Raw genomic sequence first — 19,440 nt, 5'->3', positions numbered from 1 at the left:
AGCAACTAGGGAATATTGGAGACTCAAATGCAGATCTTCTGCCTCAAGGTCCAGCAGCACTTTCCACTGGGACACACTGCCTTCAGATACAGTTCCCGTGGATCTTCTACATGCCCAAGGTTCAGGATCCTGGAGGAAGGGAGATCACTGAGCTTGCTCACAGGGTGTCAGGTAGAGGAATCTGTGGTCAGGAAACATGGAAGTGTGTCTCTCAGGCAGGCCCCCAACTCAGAGTGGGTTTTCATAATTGGTGAAGCTAATAAGTTTTTCTTTTAGGCTTTTGAAGCAGGGTCTCTCTCCTGGAATCAGATTCCAGCATTTACACATGAGGTCATAGATGGACGGTGGGCACTTTGTGGGGCGGAGCATCTGGAAGCCATCTAGGACTTTTATGTGAGCCTCATTATTGGACATCCCTAAGAAATAAAGGGAAACAGAAAGGATAAGAGTCACGGATATAGAGACTAAAGAATTTCTGAGCATAAGAAATAATAATTATCTGCATTTTATAACACTTTATAAAAAATCAAATATTATTATCTCCATCATATACATGAGATTAAGTCTAAGGGGGGGGGGTAAATGAATTTCCCATGGGTCAGAGGGAGGATTTGAACCCAGATTTTCCCTGATACTAAGTCAAACACTCCACAAGAGGTTTTATAGCTTCATAGATAAAAAAGACCAGGAAGATAACATCCTATACATTTGGACTCCATTCTTCCTCTGGCATCTGAGGTGACTGGGCACTAGTTCTACCAGACCTTTGGATCAGAGGGCAAAAACAAAATCTTCCTTCTGCCTTTGACTTGTAGGCTTAGGGGTATCAGAGCCTAGAACCCTTTTTACCTACTGTTGATCTGTGGGAAGTTGATCTATGGGGCAGGAAGGCAGCATTTGCTACCAGTAGCATTTTGAAAGTGGCTTAAGTCAGCTATTAAAGCAGGCAGAGCCCAGGACCCTGAGCTAATGTTCCTAAACTGGTCTTTAGACTGAGTTTGCTGACAGAAAGGAGAGCAAAGAAACAAGGTGTGCATTAGGCTATGCTTTAAACTACCTAAAGTATCTGACAGAAGGTACATCAAGGACTAGGAAGTAATGGCTCCGTATCACAAGAGCTGTATCATTGACAATACTCTTTGTTTATTTTTGTGGGGCAATGAGGGTTAAGTGACTCGCCCAGGGTCACACAGCTAGTAAAGCTAGTAAGATGTCAAGTATCTGAGGCCAGATTTGAACTCAGGTCCTCCTGAATCCAAGGCCAGCATCTTATCCACCGCACCACCTAGCTGCCCCCTTGACAATACTTTCCGAGCTTTCCCCTATTCTCTTGGGCATGTCTATGTCAAAAGTTATGGGACCCTTTCAGTAAATACTCATGGAACTCTGACACCTGCAATGTAGGACTACTTTCCCTCCCACCATCCATCCGAATTCCTTTGCCCTTCTGTTGGTAGTTCAGAGAATGCTATACCTGCATAAGGTATCTGTCCACCACTGAAAATTTCATAGAGAAGAATTCCAAAGGACCAGACATCAGATTTGGTTGAATAATACCCATAGGAGACAGCTTCTGGTGCTGTCCATTTGTAGGGGATGTTGTGTGCATAGGAAAGGTAAACATCATCCTGTAAACACAAAAGTTTTGTGAGCCAAGGAGAATAATAACAATAGCACCTACTATGCACCGGGCACCATCCTAAACACTTTAGAAAAATTATCTCATTTGATCCTTACAACAACCCCGGGAAGGAGGTGCTACTATTTTACAGATGAGGAAACTGAGGCAAAAGAGGTTAAGACATTTGCACAGAGTCACATAGTAAATGTATGAGGTCAGATTTGAATTCAGGTCCTTCTCACTCCAGGCAGGGTACTCTATCCACTGTACTACCTAGGTGGCCTGGGATGTGTCTGGTCTCAAAGCAGCTGTGAAATTCTCAGAAACCCTGCCTGAATTCAATATCATAAGACTGTTCAACTGTTTACAGTAGTTGAAATGGAATTTCCCCTAAAGAATGTTCTTTGGCAGACATACTATGGGGCCCACATCTCCTCCATTTTCCAATTGTTTAGAAGCACTGTTCCAAAGCAGAGACTGAAAGGCTGACCTCTTATGCCACTGTTTATAAGGGACCATTCTTTCTGATGCTTAAGAAAAGCCAGGAATCTCCCAGCATTATAGCATTAAAAGCACAAATAAGACTACCAAGGTTTGGAAAGTAGAGAGGGAGAGCAGGATATATAGTAGGACTGGGGACTCAAATAAGAGAAACCTGCAAATTATTAGGTTATACACTACTTAAGAGTAAGGCCTTTGTCCCAGCTATCTTTATGTCTGCGGTGCCTTGCATGTAATAACTACTTAATAAATGTTTGATGAAGGCCATCCCTTCTTCTCAATTCTTCAGCCTTTTTGTATCTCAATTTCCTCACCTGTAAAATTAAGGTAATAATAATGCTCAGTCCACCTTCTTGGCAGGGTTCACGTGGCATCAAATGACACAACCTCTGTGAAACTCTTCACAAACTTTACAAATAGTACCAATGTAAGACAATGCTATTTCTATCATCCCTTGGTGGAAAGAGGATTTCCAAGGCTTTCCAGACACCGTGAGGGTCTTATCTGGGGCCAAGTAGTCTTCCTATACACGGATCTGATCATGTCACTTCTCTCCTCAAATAATCTATGGCTCTTTATTGCCTAACAAGGGTAACATTCAAACACCTTTTCCTGGCATTCCAGGTCCTCCATAATCACCACAGGTGGTGCCACACCACTTTTCCAGCCTAATCTCCTTTCAAGGAATGTTATATTCCAGTTAAATTGGACTCCTTGCCACCTCCTGTTCATGACTGAGTTTCCTCTTCCCCAGTCCTTGTTTCCCATGCCTAAACATTTTCCCTATCAACCCCTTGACTCCAGCAGTAGCTTGTTAAATTCTTTTGTTGTTGTTCAGTCATTGAGTCCAACTCCTTGCAAGCCTGTGGACCATAGCAATCCAGGCCCTTCTATCCTCCACTATCTCTTGAAGACTGTCCAAGTTTTTGTTCAAGGGTAGGAATTTTTTTTTCTTCTGGGTAAATTCCTATCCATCTTTTAAAGACCAACTCAAATGGCACCAACTTAATGAAGCCTTCCATAATAGTTAGGAATGGCCTTTCCTCTCTGACTTCACAAACTACCTTATTCCTATTGCTCTCATGCACTTAGCTTGTGTTATTTTGTATTAGAACTATTTCTCTGTGTGTTATGCTCTTCTACTAACCTGAAATTCCATAAGAACAGAAATGATCTTCTCTGGAACAGTGAACAATACAGAGTAGGTGCTTCCTAAAAGCTTATGGAATTGGATCAGTTCGTTGAGGTGCATTGTACCAAGTGTGGCAAGTTTAAAGAAGCATGATTCTAGCCCTTGAAGAGTTTACTATCTAGCTGTGCAGACAAAATGTGAAGGTCACTGAAAAGATAACTAGGCAGTCAGTTATATGTGTCAGAGGCGTGGAACAGATAATAGATACTGTAAGAGGTCAGTGGAGGGAAAAATTACTCTGGGCTGGAGAAGTCAAGAAAAACTTTACAGAAGAGGAAAAATGTGAACCAGCCTTTTAAGGTTGGGTAGAATTTTGAATGAGCAGCTAGGAGTGTTGGGCCTGGAGTTAGGAAGACTCATCTTCATGAGTTCAAATCTGGCCTCAGACACTTACTAGCTTGTGACCCTGGGCAAAGTCACTTCACTTTGCCTCTGTTTCAACATCTGTAAAATGAACTGGAGAAGGAGATGACAAGCCACTCCAGTATCTTCGCCAAGGAAACCTCAAATGGGGTCACAAAGAGTTGAACATGACTGAAAGGACTGAGCAACAACAAAGAATTTTGAATAGACTAAGTGTAGGAAGAAGGAAACTCCATTTGCAGTAAACAATGAGCCAGATCCTGGAGGTAGGAAAGTCTATGTCATATTTGGAAAACAATGAGGTAGTTTAGTTTGGTTGGAGCACGGAACATCTGTAGGAAAGAAGGAAGAGAAGAAGACAAAAAGATTACTGAGTTCTCCAATGACTGCTCCCTGACCCAGTTGGCCAGCACTAAGGACAGCTACCCATCAGTCAGGAATCATAGACTCATAGACTGCGAGCTAGAAGGAACCTTAGAAGCCACCTAGACTAACACTGTCATTTGACAGATGAGGAAATGGGGACTCCTAAGTGGCATGCTCAAGACCACACAGGTAGCAATGTGGCAGGGCTGAGTTTTGAGCCAAGGTCCTCTGACTTGAAATACGGCATGCTTTCCACTGTACTACATTGCCTCCAAGAACTATAGTCATTTCCCTAATCATAAAACAAAGGAAATGAATCTTAGCTTTTTCTCTCCTGGCTCAGACTTCTTCTTTATAATGTTGGTATCCAGGGAGAGAAGTAACATTCATATTATAATGGAAAATACTGTGGACATGAAAACAATTTGGGGGGCAGCTAGGTAGCTCAGTGGATAAAGCACCGACGCTGGATTCAGGAGGACCTGAGTTCAAATTCAGCTCACACACTTGACACTTACTAGCTGTGTGACCCTGGGCAAGTCACTTAACCCTCATTGCCCAGCCAAAAAAAGAAAGAAAGAAAGAGAAAACAATTTGACCCTGAGTGGAACCAAATTAGCAATAGAGGAAGGAATCCTCTAAAGTAAGGTTTTTATGTACACTGCTGTGAAACGAAATTTGAAATGAAGGCTTTGGGATCTGAAGTTTTTACCTTGATAAGTCGGGCCAGCCCAAAGTCTCCTACTTTGCAGATGTTATTTTCCCCCACAAGGATGTTCCTGGCAGCCAGGTCTCGGTGAATATAATTCTGTGACTCAAGGTAGCACATGCCATCTGATATTTGAGATGCTATGTCTACAAGCTCTGTGGTGGGCAATTTTGCCCCTTCAGGGTCTGTGAGAAGCAAAGAATAAAGTCTCCATTGTCTTTACAACAGCTGTTCAGCCAGGCCAATCAAGGGGAAAAAATGGTGATGATAGGGATGGGGCAAAATACAGCAGAGGAGGAGGGAGTAAATCATTCATCATCTATACCAATAGAGAGGACTCAAAAGATGGATATTTTTAAAATTGCAGCTAATTATCAAAACTTACATTCTCTTAGGCTTTCTCATGCATTATGAATGTCTATGTGGAGGACATTTACTTTGCTCCCTTTCTCTTTATGGGATCTTAGGATCATAGGAATTGGAATTTAGTGTTCATTTGATCCAATTGCATCATTTTACCCAGGAGAGTAAGGGGACTTGTCCAAGGTCACACATGTAATATATAGAAGAGCCAAGATCAAAGAATGTCAGAGGTAGAAGGTACCTTAAAATTATCCAGTCTAGTTTTTTATATCCCCATTTGATAGATGAAGAAATTGAGTCCCAGAATGGGGAATTGACTTTGCTCAGGCCCATTGGAAGAGTCAGGATTTAAACCCAAGTCTGACTTCACAACCAGAGATCTTTTCCATTCACCACACTCCCTGCCTCTTTAACTCAGGTTAGAGTTCTCTGAGTACATACTGTTAGGGAAACAGGAGCTGGGGAGGCAGTCAGAGACTGGAGGACATTAGTCCTGAGTCAAGCGGGAAGGTCATTCTCATGGGCCAACTGTATATTATATCAGGCCTTGTTCTCCCAGTGCTAGTGTTTTGTAAGCCAAACCCTGGTCCCTTGGCTATCTCCTCCTGCTCTTACCTCGAAGGAGTTCCAGAAGGTTTCCTTTGGACATCAGTTCAGTGATGATGTAGACAGGGTCCCCAATGGAAGAGATAGCATACAGAGAGAGAATGTGTTTGTGGCGCAACTTCTTCATGGCCTCAATCTCTGAGTAAAAGGTGTGCTGGTGCATCAGGTCATCTTCAGGAATAGAAAGTCAGCCATGAAGTGAATTGATATAAACTTCCTGAATAGGGGCAGCTAGGTGGCGCAGTGGATGGAGCACCAGCCCTGGAGTCAGGAGTACCTGAGTTCAAATCCAGCCTCAGACACTTAACACGTACTAGCTGTATGACTCTGGGCAAGTCACTTAACCCCAATTGCCTCACCAAAAACAAACAAACAAACAAAAAAACCCAATAAACTTCCTGAATAAATGTACTATACATGGAAAAGAAAGAAGACTCCTTCTGGGTTGACCTCCTAGAAGCAATCCTAAATCAAGGGGGATATTGCACTGGATCCCATGAAAGAAGTGAATCATAAGATTTAGAGCTAAGAGGCAACTTCGATATCTACTCCACCACCTTCATCAATCAGCCTAACATGTATTAGGCACTTCCTATGTGCCAGGCACTATGCTAGATACTGGGGATACCAAAAAAAAAGAGAAACAGTCTCTGCCCTGAAGGTTCTTACATTGTACTAGGGGAAAGAAGCTATAAACAGATAAACAGCTCCCCCCACTTCTTTGGGAGAGTGAATCCATTTTGGAACTCCACTATGACTCAGCCTTGCTGACAGATGAATTGCCGTCTCACCTAACCCATCCTATAGTATGATGTGTCTCACATCTTTCCACCCCAGAGTTCTTGCCATCTGTCCTGCTTCTGTGTGTGTAATTTGACCCAGCTTTCCACCTCTTAGATTAGGAACAGCAATCAGATCAATACTACCATTGCTTCTGGAAAGGTCTGGACAACCTACCCTATTGCTCCACTCACCATTCCCATAACTCCCAAGGCCAAAATTCCCTTCCTTGGCCACCTTTATCATATGTATGTTGTCTCCCTCTATTAGAATATAAATACCTTGAGTGGAGGGACTTTTAACTTTTGTATTCTATGTCTCAAGCACATAACACAGGGCCTGAAAGGAACATCACAAGCATTTAAATGGTTTTTCATTCAGTCATTCATATGTAAACACAAGATCATTTAAGGAAGGATAAAGCATTATAAACAAAGGATATGGTGGCAGGGAAGGAGAAGAATCTTCCTTCCCTAACAAGACTTGAATAGAAATGGATAAAGCTGAAGGAGGAAAGATTAGTCTCCAGTCCCAGACTGAGAATGTATGGGGTGGGGATGGGGAGTGAGTTCTTTAGACCCCCCACACACACACACACACAAGCACAGAGAGGACTGAGGGAAGTAGAGGTCTTCTAGATATGGATAAGGAAGAAAATTCAGTGCAGAAGAGATTCAGGAATACAGATACAATTAAGAGATTGCTGGTAACCTTGAGAGAGAAGTTTCAGTCAATTGATTGGGATAGAAGCCAGATTACAATGATTTGTGGAGTAGGAAGAAAGGAAGTGGAGGCAGTGGACAGCAGCTTGGTTCTCAAACAGAAGGTGAGATATGAGATGATAGTTTGAGAGGATGACAGAGTCAGATTAAGAGATTTTTAAGCAAGGAAACAAACATTTACTTAGTAACTACTATGTAACCAGGACTTTGCTAAATGATTTTTATAAATATGATCTCATTTGATCCTCACAACAACCTTGGAAGGTAAGTGCTATTTATTATCCCCATTTTACAGTGGAGGAGACTGAGACAGACAAAGGTTAAGTGACTTGCTCATTATCAGACAGCTAGTAATTGTCTGAGATCAGAGCTGAACTCAGGTCATCCTGACTCTAGTCCCAGTGTTCTATCCCCTGGGCCACTTTAGATACTTCTGAGGAAGATCTGGGTTTTAGTAGGCAACAAGAAAAGAGCCAAAAGATAAAGAGAGATTGAAGATGAGAGCAAAATGATCAAAGGACCGAACTCCTAGAAGAAATAGGGTCAAGGATACAAGTAAAAGTCTTTTTCTTAAAGGTTCCCTGGAAGTTCTCTGACTTGGAGAAAGAAGTAGGAGGAATACTGAGAACAGGAGTGTGGAGAGGAATGCCCTACCGAAGGAGTTCTAGTTATATGCAATTATAGATCAAATGGGAACCAAGGTTATATTGTGACGCCCAGCCAAGAAGAATGATACTTACCCTTGGCAATGGCCTTAATGGCCACTTTGACTTTCCCTTTCCAGTATCCTTCAAAGACTTCACCAAAGTGTCCTGAGCCCAGCTTCCTGGTCAGGCTAAACTCTTCCCTGGGTCTTTCCCAGTCATCCCAGTGAGGCAATGATTTTGGCTCATGCTATAGAAACACAGAAATAGGTTGAAAGCTGGTTACACCCAAGGGAGGAGAGCATGATTAAGAACTTACTCTAAAGCTAGCTGAGCAGGATGAGTAGACTCATCTTTGGATTCATCTAGGACACCTTGCCCCCCCCCCACCATCCCCCATTTTATAGATGAAAAGAATTGAAGCTGAGAGAAGATAAGTGGCTTGCTCAAAGTCACACAGGTAGCAAGTAGTAGAGTCAGACCTGAAACCCAAGTCTATACATTTTAATTTGACATTTCTGACACTACACCATAGAACAAGCCCATTCAATAACATTTGCTGAGCCCTTCCATATGCTCACCCTTACAGAAGGGGATAAAGGAGGTAGCTTTCATACCTGTTCTCAGGGGCCACCATTAGTTTCCTCATCTGGACAGTACTTTTTGATTTAGGGAGTACCTAATTATCATGTGGCCTAAATTTTCCATGACAGTCTGGTCTGCCTTTGGACTATGTCCTAGGGGGCAGGTACATGGCACAGTGGATAAAGCACCAGTCCCGGATTCATGAGGACCTGAGTTCAAATCCATCCTCAGACACTTGACACTTAATAGCTATGTGACCTGGGCACTTAACCCCCAATGCCCGGCAAAAAAAAAAAAAGATGGAATATGTCCTAAACATCTATATTATCACAGCCTCCCAGAAGCATATCATCTCCTTGGCAAGTGTTCAGGCCAAAACTATAGAGGAGCACACATAATAGGTACCTAATAATTTATATTATTATTCTCTCTATGGTTTATCCCTTAGTGATCAGTTCCCATAGGTTCAATCTTCTTAATGCTGATGGTTCCCAAATCAGTTATAAAGAGTTTTAATCTCTTTTCTCAACTCTAGTCCTGAAATACCAGTTATATGATAGATATCTCCACCTGGATATCCCATAGGCAACTCAAATTCAAGGTGGCCAAAAGAGAACTTCCTATATTTCTACCCAAACCCCTCTTTCCTCTAGAATTTCCTACTTCTGATGAGGGAACCAGCAGCCTTGCAGCCATCCAGTTTGAAAACTTTAGAGTTATCCTTAACTTTTACCACTCTCTCACCCCATAGATCCAGTCAGTTCCCAAGTCTTGTCAATTCTACCTCCACACCATCTTTGCAGATGTAGCATAATGGATAGAGTACTAGACTTGAAGTCAGAAATATTTCCATTCAAATTCCACCTCAGATGAGTCACATAACCCTGAACAAGTCATTAAAATTTTCTTAGGGAATTCCTTCAATAGTTACTAAGGACCTATTCAACTCTAAATCTATCAATCTATGATCTATTATCTGTTCCCTTCTCTCCACTAACACAGCCACCATCCTACTTCAAATCCTCATCACCTCTGGAATGGATTGTTTATTGCATTTGCTTACTAATTGGTTTCACTGCTTTCAGTCTGTCCCAGTTCAATTCCATCCTCCAACTGTTGCCAAAGTGATTATTCCAAGACACACCTTTACTCATAAATATTCAATAGATCCCTATTGCCTACAAGATAAAATATCAAATCCTTAGCTTTGCATTTTAAGCCTTTTACTATCTGACTTCCAAAGACTTTTCCAATTTTACTTCATATTACTCCCCTTTGTACTCCCTCCATTCTGTTCAAACTAGACTATTGGCCTACACATGACATTCCTTCTCTGGCCTCTCTACCTTTTTGTCAAATAGTAGTCCATGTCTGGAATCCTCACCTTGGCTGCTTAAGAGCCCTATCTTTCTTCAAAATATAGGTTATGACACTTGAGACTTACTAGCTGTGTGACCCTGGGCAAGTCACTTAACCCCAATTGCCCCACAAAAAAAAAAAAGAAACAAAATATAGGTTATGTGCAACCTCTTACTCAAGACCTTCCTGTTCCCTATAGTTGCTAATAATCTTCCCACTTTCCACCCCTTTTGAAATTACTTTGTATTTGCTTATCTGTCTATGTGTGGTGGGCAGCCAGGTGGTACAGTGTATATAGCCAGGAAGATTCATCTTCCTGAGTTCAAATCTGGCCTTGGACACTTACTAGCTGTGTCACCCTGGGAAAGTCACTTGACCCTGTTTGCTTCAGTTTCCTCATCTATAAAATGAGCAGGAGAAGGAAATGGCAAACCACTCTAAAATCTTTGCCAAGAAAACCCCAAATGGGGTCACAAAGAGTAGGACATGGCTGAAAAATGACTTGGCCACAACAACTATGTATGGTAGAAACTATCTCCCCAATGGAAAGTAAGCTCTTTGAAGACAAGGATAGCCTTGCTTTTGTCATTGTATTGCCAGCACCAGGCAAACTGCCTTGTACCTTATAGGCACTTAAAATATTTGTTGTGTAGAATTGATGTTTACTTACATAAATTTCCAAATTAAGGTGCTTCCTAGCAAAATGAAAGAATATTCAGCAACAAGATCACACTAGGGACCCCTAACCTACTCTCAGCTTTGGGTAGCTACTTATTCTCAGCAGAAATGGACCTCTCTCTCCAGATGTTCTCTGAAGAGTCTATCTCTAATAATGGAATAATAAAAATAATAACTAGCATTTATATAGCACCTACTAAGTGTCAGACACTTTGCCTAGTGTGTTCCTTAAACAAAACTCTCAGGAGCAGAGAGTCCTTGCCCTCCATTACTCACCACCAATATTGAAAAGCAGCTCAGAGAGTGCCTCACTTGTGTGTGAAGGGAGATTCTTGCTGAGTTAGAGAATCAAAATTCTAAGTTAATGATTGTGCTTATTCTTTCGCCCACCCCTATGCTCCTTCCACAGTAGGCCCTTGTCTACTGATACCACCAAAGTCCTAAAATGAGAAAGGAGGAGTGGTCTTTCAATGGTCCCTGGGCTAAGTGAGACATGAAGGCTAAGATTCCAAGAGTCTTCCCACTGCACCTATCCCAATTCTTCCCTTTCTTGGTCCAAGATAGTCTTTCGCCATAAAGATCCCCAATGCCCCTCCCAACACAATTCCCACATCCCTTTTCCAAGAGCCTAAAAGACCAGCTGATTCTAGACTCTCTCCACAGTTGACAAATTTTATTGAGAAAAAATCTTGCATGGTTACAGAAGGTGGGGCTTACAACACAAACCAAACAAAAAAAAGACATAAAACAGTTTAAGAATCAAGTGGGAGTGGGGGAGGGAATAGTGGTGGATAGGACATCTCAGGAAAGGTTTCCAAATGTAGTTGGAGTGACTGAGGGACCATGCCACAGTGGCTAAGCTTGGAGGCAAATGGTTTATCACAAAAGTTCTCAAAGTCACTGCAAAGGACTCATTCTGGGTACTTATAGCCTAGGCTGGGGAAGGGAGGGGGCAGGTGGTTCTCCCAGCCAAGACTTAGAACAGAATCCTGATCCAGACCTTAATTTACCTTCCAGCAGGGTGTGGTGAGCCTCAGGCCATGGGACAGAGTCTTATTTTTGTGATACTGCACTAGGCCAGCAAGATCAGGGAAGGACAGTGTCGAATTCATGTAGTATCTTCCCTCAGCGTTCCTACAGATCTTGTAGTGTCTCACAATCTGGTTGTCCCGAACTTTGAAATCCAAGAGATAGAAAAGGAGAAAAAAGAAGATACATGCACATAACAGTCATCCTCAAAAATTGGAGAACCCCCCCCCCCTCGCCAAATCCAAGATCAGCAGACAATCACAAATTCAAACTAAGTGTCCATGGGGCGGCATGTTTTTCAGAGGAATTATATTTGGCATTCATAAAGGGAAAGACCTTTCAACTTCTATGTCCAAAAATGTGAAGAGGCAGCATGGTCCCTAGTAAATTACCAGGAAGTTGGAGCATCTCTCCCAGGTTCTGTTTGAATTAGAAAATTACTTAGCCTCTCTGTCTCCTCATTTTCCAATGATGAATATATTTTTGTTCATATCTTCTTCATCAGGATGCTATGAGATAAAGTGATTGTGAGCTCTAGGAGGGCAAGGCCAATGTTTTAGAGAAGATTCCATTCTTCACCTGGCTGCCAAATTGATATTTCTAAAACAGAGATCTGACTATGTCACCCCCAACTAAAAAAAACCAAAAAAACCCAAAACTACTCTTACTAGCTTCCTATTGTCTCTCTGATAAAATACAAAATCCTCAGCTTGGCACAATTTGGCTTCTACTTATCTTTTCAGTCTTAATCCATATTACTTCCTTCCATTAACTCTATTCCTTTCAGTTCCTTTCAATCTGGCCTAACAGTCCCTTGCACAGTGATATTCTACCTGCTACCTTTTTGACTTCACACAGTTCTTCATCCCCTCTTCTCTGACCTCCCAGAATCTCCAGCTTCCTTCAAGCACAGTTTATGGACTTCCTATGATCCTTGTATTAATTTCATTTTGAATCTGAGTTAACCATGGGATATGCCATAGCTTCCCTAGAATTTTGTCATTGTTCAGTTGTTTGCAGAGTCATGTCTGACTCTGTGACCACATTTGGGGTTTTCTAGGCAAAGAGTGGTTTGCCATTTCCTTCTCTGGTTCATTTTACAGATGAGCAAACAGGGTGAGGTGACTTGACCAGGGTCACACAACTAAGTGTCTGGGGCCAGATATGAATTCAGGAAGATGAGTCTTCCTAGCTCCAGGCCCAGCACTCTATCCACTGTGTCACCTAGATGTCCTTCTTAGAATTAAGGGAATACCCAATATATTTCACCAAGTAAGGGTCCAAGGCTAAAATGACAGATCTCACTTTTTAACTGGTCCCAAGCAGTTTTTGTTTTAACTCACAGAATCTTAAAATGAACATAGATTCAGAGTATCGTAAATTTAAAGCTGGTAGGGACCTTAGAGATCATCAAACAAGCAAATATTTAATAAATATTTCTTTTATGCCAAGTACTGTGTCCAGTGCTGAAGATACAAAGAAAGAGCAAAAATAGCACAGGCTCAAGGATCTTACATTCTAATGGAGGGGGACAACATATAAAAATCAGAACATAAAGATGGGTAGAGAAAAGATAGATAGTAATGTTTGAGAGGATGGCATTAGCAGCTAAGATGAGAAAAAGTCTCCTGGAGGAGATAGTACTTTATCTTGAGTCTTAGAGGTAGCTAGGTATTCTCAGAGTTGGGAGACAGGTTGGGGGTGAGGATAAGAGAACATTTTATGCATGGGAAACAGTTGTTATAAAGGTTTGGAGTGTGGAGATATAATATCATGTTTGAGAAATAGCAAGGCAGCAAACATGACTGGATAGTAGAGTGAATGGAAAAGGGCAGCATATAAGAAGATTGGAAAGGTAGGATAAACTTGGTTCTGGAGGTAAGAGAGAACCACTGGAGTTTATTGATCAGGGAACTGACATGGTCAGACTCAAATTTTAGGAAAATCACTTTGCCAACTTGGTGGAAGATGGATCGGAGTGGGGAGATATTTGAGGAAGGGAAAACAATTTTAAGGCTATTGCAACAGTCCAAGAATCTGAACTAATGTTGTGGCTGTGTAAGCAGAGAGAAGGGGACATGTGTGAGAGTTATTGTAGAGGAAGAAATTACAAGATTTGGCAACAGATTTTTGGATGGGGGACTACAGTGAGAGAAAGTGAAGAGTTGAGGGTGATACCTACATTGAAAACCCGAGTGACTGGAAGAATGGTAATCTCCCTTGACAATAAAAGGGAAGTTAAGAAGGGGTGAAAGAGATTGGGAGAAAGAAAATGAGATCTGTTTTGGACATATTGAGTTTGAGATGCTTATAAGGCATTTCATAGTTAATATAGTTGATATAGGACTAGAGCTCAGGAGAGAGTCTAGGGCAGGATACATAGACCTGGGAATCATCTGCATAGAGATGATCATTGAACCCATGGAAGCTGATGAGATCAATCAGTGAGAGTGTAAAGAAAAAGGAGAACAGAAACCAGGGCACAGTCTTGGGGCAACACCTCCCATTAGTGGGCATTACACGGGTGAAAACACAAGAGACTGAAAAGGAGCAATTAGGCAGGTGGGATGGGAACCCAGAAATAACCATGTCATGAAAACCTAGAGATGAGACAATATGCAAGAGGAAAAGGGAGTCAACAGTATCAAGTGCTGCAGAAAGGCTACAAAGGACCGGTGTCAAGATTTGCAAATGATAACTTTGACAATCAGTGTAGTTTCATTTGAATGATGAAATTGGATGCCAGATTCCAAAAGGCTTAGAAGGTAGGAAGAGGAAAGCAGGTGGAAACACCTGTAGTGGATTACTTTTTCAAGGAGCTGAGATAGAAGAGATATGGGATGATTGCTAGTGAACATGGCATTATCTAGTGAGGGTTTTTAAAGGATCAGGAGACTTGAGAAAGTTTGTAAGCAGCAAAGGAGCCAGTAGATAGGGAGAGATGTAAAATTAGAGAGTGGGGATAATGGTGGGTAATTTACTGGATAAGATGGGAGGAGAGAAGTTCAAGGATGTGTGTAGTAAGGTTAGCCTTGGCATCATCATCTCATCCTACAATAAAGGAAGAGGTACTGGGGGATGCTAGTAGAGAGATGAGATAAAGAGGGGACAGAGAGGAGTTCCAGCAAATGAAATCAATTTTTTTCATTGAAGTATGAGTTGTGGTCCTTAGGAGAGAAGGTATAGAGAGGGAGCTTAAGAACAAAAGAAAAGGCATGGGACTGGCAGTGTCATGAGTGGGATAGAGAAACAATTGGGGGACAGCTAGGTGGTGCAGTGGATAAAGCACTGGCCCTGGATTCAAGAGGACCTGAGTTCAAATTTGGCCTCAGAAACTTGACACTTACTAGCTGTGTAACCTTGGGAGAGTCACTTAACCCTCATTGCCCCAGAGAGAGAGAGAGAGAGAGAGAGAGAGAGAGAGAGATTATTAGGAAGGAGTAGTAAGATTGCCTTGTAGTTTTTAGGGCCCAGTTGAGATTGACTAGCAAACATTTGTAGTAGCTCCAGTCAGCACAATTTCATGACTTCTTCCAGTTCTATCTCAATGACCTCAGTCAACTAGTCCAAACTCCTCATTCTATACATGGGAAAACTGAGGTCAAAAGAGATGAGATAACTTGTCCAAGCTCGCAGATGTATTAAATGGAAAAATCAGGATTTAAATTTCAGTCCCTGACTCCAAACCTTATATTGTACCATGAGACTCATAGACTATTAGATCTGAAAGAGATATAGAGGAGGAAACTTAAGGCTCAGAATATTGGAATAATTTGCTTAAAGTCACATGGTTAGTAAGTGATGGAGTCAAGATTCAAATTGCCCAAGCCCAATATTCTTCCTAGTATACCACATTACCTCTCCCTGCACCATGTTTAAGGTGACTCAGTTTGTCTTGGGAAACATATTTGTGCTAGATTTTACCATTAATGGTAGGGAGAAGGATGCTGGATGATCAAAGTAACACTTCCCATTAATGAAGGAGGTGGGGTAAGGATGTAGAAGGGGAGTTAGATTAGAGGGATGTCTCAGGTCAACTGACAAATAGAATGGCCAAATAAAATTCTGCAGGTTTTCAGAGGAAAGTCTGGAACTCAGTGGATTGTTCTATCAGAAAAAAAGAGAGTTTTACCTGAGAGAACATAGTCTGCTCCTATCTTCTCACTGATCCTGATGAGGAAGGTACCAGTTGCATTCTCTTCTGCAAGGAGCCTGTGCAGAGCTTCTGAACGAGAGATCTGTCCAAAAAACCAACTGCAAGAAATAGAGAAAGAGTGGTCCTAACGCAAACTCCCCAGAGATGTCTTGGCCCACAGAAAGGTCATTTGTGCTCCCTCTGAGTGAGGGCTCTTTGATCCTTCATCCATTATACCATAGTCATAGAATGACTTAGAATGATAAAACAGCCCAAGGTAGAAGGAGGCAGCAGCAGTGGCTCTGTATGGAGGGGTTACAACGCAAATTCAATTTAATTTAACCAATATTTACTAAGTGTTTACTGTTCACCACTAACTCTGCCCCTGGCCTGAGTTGGTCCCAGGAACAGTGCAACCAGGAATGATTTCTACCCACCTCCTTAACTCCCCACTACCCCATAGAGCAAGGCTTCATTAGGGCAGACCTAGGGAGGAAAGAAAACTTGAGGTATGTTAAATAATTAACCAGGAACCATATAACTCCTGGAATAGATTGTGATCCAAGGGGAAGTGATTGAAAAACTATAGGAACGAGTCATCAAACATTGTGGGGCAAAGGCAGACCATTAGCACAGAATCAGCAAGACAGAGACAGCAAGGAGAAGTAAAATGTCATAAAAGTACCCCTGACACATGGGGTTTGGGACTTGGAGGTGAGGAAGACAAAGCACTAATGTATATACCCTCTGGATATGGGAGTATTGCTTTCTTTTAGCTACTAGCCCTTTAAGACATATCACCAGTCTCCAAGTATCAGGAATAACTCCAAAGTATGACTTTGGACTATGAGCTAGGGGACATGTACTGCTTTGGTTCCACAGTCTCAGCACATTAATCCACCAGTCTTTTAATTGCTTGCACTACCTCCTTGGACTCTTTGGATGGCACTAATTGCACAGCTGTTCAGCTCTTATGTCCAGGCCAGTTTTGTGGACATTTCTAGCTTCCTATTGACTTCCTTCTTATTCCCTGAGAGCAGAAGACACTCAACAGAATCTCTAGGAGCTGTGTTCTCAGACTGTCAAAGCGAGTTTCTTTCATAAATGTTCAGCTAGCTCAAATGTTAGGGAAAATAAATGATAGCAAGAGGTTCTTAAAGAAATCATAACTCGGGTTGTAGGTGTTCTTTGGGTATACATGCTCAATACAGGAGGGGGTGGGAGAGGACAATGGGCAAGGAAGAAGGAAACTTAATCTGTTCCAAGGTCTCATCTCCAAACCCTGACTGCAGGCCACAAAATTACACAACACAAGCCCAAATGCCCATCTTCTCATTTGCTATTTCATTTGAGGACGCTCAAAGACAGCCGTGTAGCTGGGTTAACATCAGTTTATTACTGCTAGTGGCGCACTGGTTCCTCAGAAGCCATGTAGGAGGGGAAAATCCAGGAGTGGACACCCACTCGCACAGCTGTCTGTGTTTGGCAACACAGCCTTCTCCACCAGCTCCTCCACCCTACAGAGCTGGAAGGTGTTGCAACACTATTTCCCTCCCCCACTAACTAGGTTGTGATTCCAGTTTGTGGTTGTTTTGAAAGTGAGTCCTGCCATGTTCTTCCTTCTCTGAACTTTGAAAAGTCAATGAAGGATTTCTCTCTACACCAAGCTTCCCCTATTTATCCACTCAGAAAATAACATCAACTGGTCCCCAGGAAGCCTGGGCCACCATAGCTGAATGACAATAGAGTTGGGCTAGTGGCCCCCCCACACTCTTCTCTGAACAAGCTAGTATCCCAGTCAAAACTAGTATCCCTATTTCCTCCCAGCCCCAAATACAAAACTCTAAGCAATTGATCAAACCCTAAAAGAATCAGACCTTCCCCTACTTTATACTGTGAAATAGATGACATTAACATAAAGCCTTGTCTTTGGTTCAGAGAGGTTAAGTGATTTATCTATGGTCACACACTTAGTAAATATCAGAGGTAGGATTTGAACGCAGCTCTTCCTAGTTCCAGATCCATCATTTAGTATACCACATTGCCTCTTGTAAAAAAGACATTCGGACTTTTTTTTAAACCTTCATTCCTATTTATGCCAAAGAGGACTGGGCTGCAGACTACTCAGTAAAAATACTACAGCAATAGCACTGATCAATATGTTTGGCCACTATAATTGTTGAAGCTCTCCACTGAGGCATGGAGGAGTCATAATCTATACTGGTGAAGGAACATCCAGGCTAGTGAAATCACAGCTCTTTGAGGTACTGACAAGTGTTGTTCATTCCTTGGGATGACAGAAATTAACCAAGAATAACAAACTAACAGATCCTGGAACACCTGAACCCTTTCCCACTTGAAGTACACCCACCACCTTCAAAAAGCCCTCCTCTCTAAGTTCCAAGGAAGGGGCTGAAGGTCACTACAATAAACTGCTTTCAGATTTTCTCTGGCTTTTTCCTTTAAGAAGCTCCTGGGTTTTCAGTGGGATCCAGTCCCCTTCTCTGGGATTGGTAGTAGAGGAAACAGAGCACTAGCTCTGGAATTAGAGGGACTGAATTCAAACCCTTCCCCTGATGTTTACTAACTGTGTGACCTTGGACCTCCCTGATCTATAAACTGGCCCTTCAAGCACTGCCCCTTTGCCAATGCTAAAGGACCAACTGAGACCCCACTGGAAGCTACTCCCCCTGAATGGGATCCACAAGCAACAAATGTGACAATCCAAGATTTGAATAACCCTGGGCTTCTGCTCTCTGCTGGGTCTTACTTACGGTTCTGTCTCCACTGTCTGTTGTTCAGCCAGGTAATTGTGAGGGACATAGCCTTCCCCCAGGCTCCTTCCAGCAGCATCAAGCTTTGTGGCCCTCCACCAATCTTCCTTCTTCTCTATTACATGAAAAAGGTCTCCAGCCTGAAAGCTCAATTCATCCTCTGTCCTCGCCTCAAAGGCCCAGAGACTAACGTAGAGGTATTTGGGACCCAAATGCAAAAGATTTCCTGAATCCATGTTGAGAGGAGCTTCCGGATCCAACCTCTGGAATCCTCCTTTCTCAAAGGAAAGTGTCACTCAGAACACATTTCACATCCCCTGGGAACTTTAAGTATTTTGGCATCAGAGACTTGGTCCAGCTGATCTCGGGGCCTCACCCTGACAGAACTCAACTACGTGTAAGTGATTGCCACCAACTTGATGGGCTCTTCCCACAAAAGCTGCACCACTTCCTTCTGACTTCAGTGGCAACCTGCCCTGTGAGCCACTCCCCTGCTGATACATGACAATAGCAGAACCCCAACTAGATTATTGCCTTGTCATTAAGGTCCCTGTAAAACATACGAACTCTGAGCCAGAACTCAACAGCTCTTCCCACTCACTCACACCACTCCCTGACCTTACGACTTTATGCATAGATGGACCCAAAAGGGACAAATCCATATTTGGGATATGGATAATCTAATTAACAACTAATTATTAATTAATCCAATTAATAATATAATTAGATTGATGTTTTTTCTTCTCTTTCTGCTAAAGTCACTTCTAAATGGTTAAGGGATAACATCAGGGATAAAAAAGGAAAACAAGGGATTAAGAAAAGTAACAAGCAAATGAAGGACCAATCAACAAGGCAATAGGACACCCAAGTGAACTAGAGAGGACATATGAAGAAAGATGTTATCTGCATCCAGAAGAAAAGCTGATCAATAGAAGTACGTGTAGAATAATTTTACTTAGACACATATACAGGCATACCTATTTGTCTAATGGTAGCCATTTCTAGTAAAGGGG

At 42.2% G+C, this 19,440-nt stretch overlaps 1 protein-coding gene across 1 annotated transcript; it reads right to left on the bottom strand.

Annotated features, from left to right (window-relative positions):
* Positions 1–228: 228 nt before the first annotated feature.
* PTK6 (protein tyrosine kinase 6) lies at positions 229–18,663 on the bottom strand. Its single transcript, XM_043988146.1, has 8 exons — positions 18,428–18,663; positions 15,651–15,772; positions 11,500–11,663; positions 7,964–8,117; positions 5,731–5,892; positions 4,756–4,937; positions 1,475–1,628; positions 229–416 (listed from the first exon to the last, which is right to left on the bottom strand). Exons 1-8 carry the CDS (start codon positions 18,661–18,663, stop codon positions 229–231), a joined length of 1,362 nt encoding a protein of 453 aa, XP_043844081.1.
* Positions 18,664–19,440: the final 777 nt, after the last annotated feature.

The sequence above is a fragment of the Dromiciops gliroides genome, chromosome 2, assembly GCF_019393635.1.
Source record: "Dromiciops gliroides isolate mDroGli1 chromosome 2, mDroGli1.pri, whole genome shotgun sequence".
Taxonomy (NCBI): Eukaryota; Metazoa; Chordata; class Mammalia; order Microbiotheria; family Microbiotheriidae; genus Dromiciops; species Dromiciops gliroides.
The sequence above is the reverse complement of the archived record's forward strand: the minus strand, read 5'-3'. Positions and strand labels throughout refer to the sequence as shown.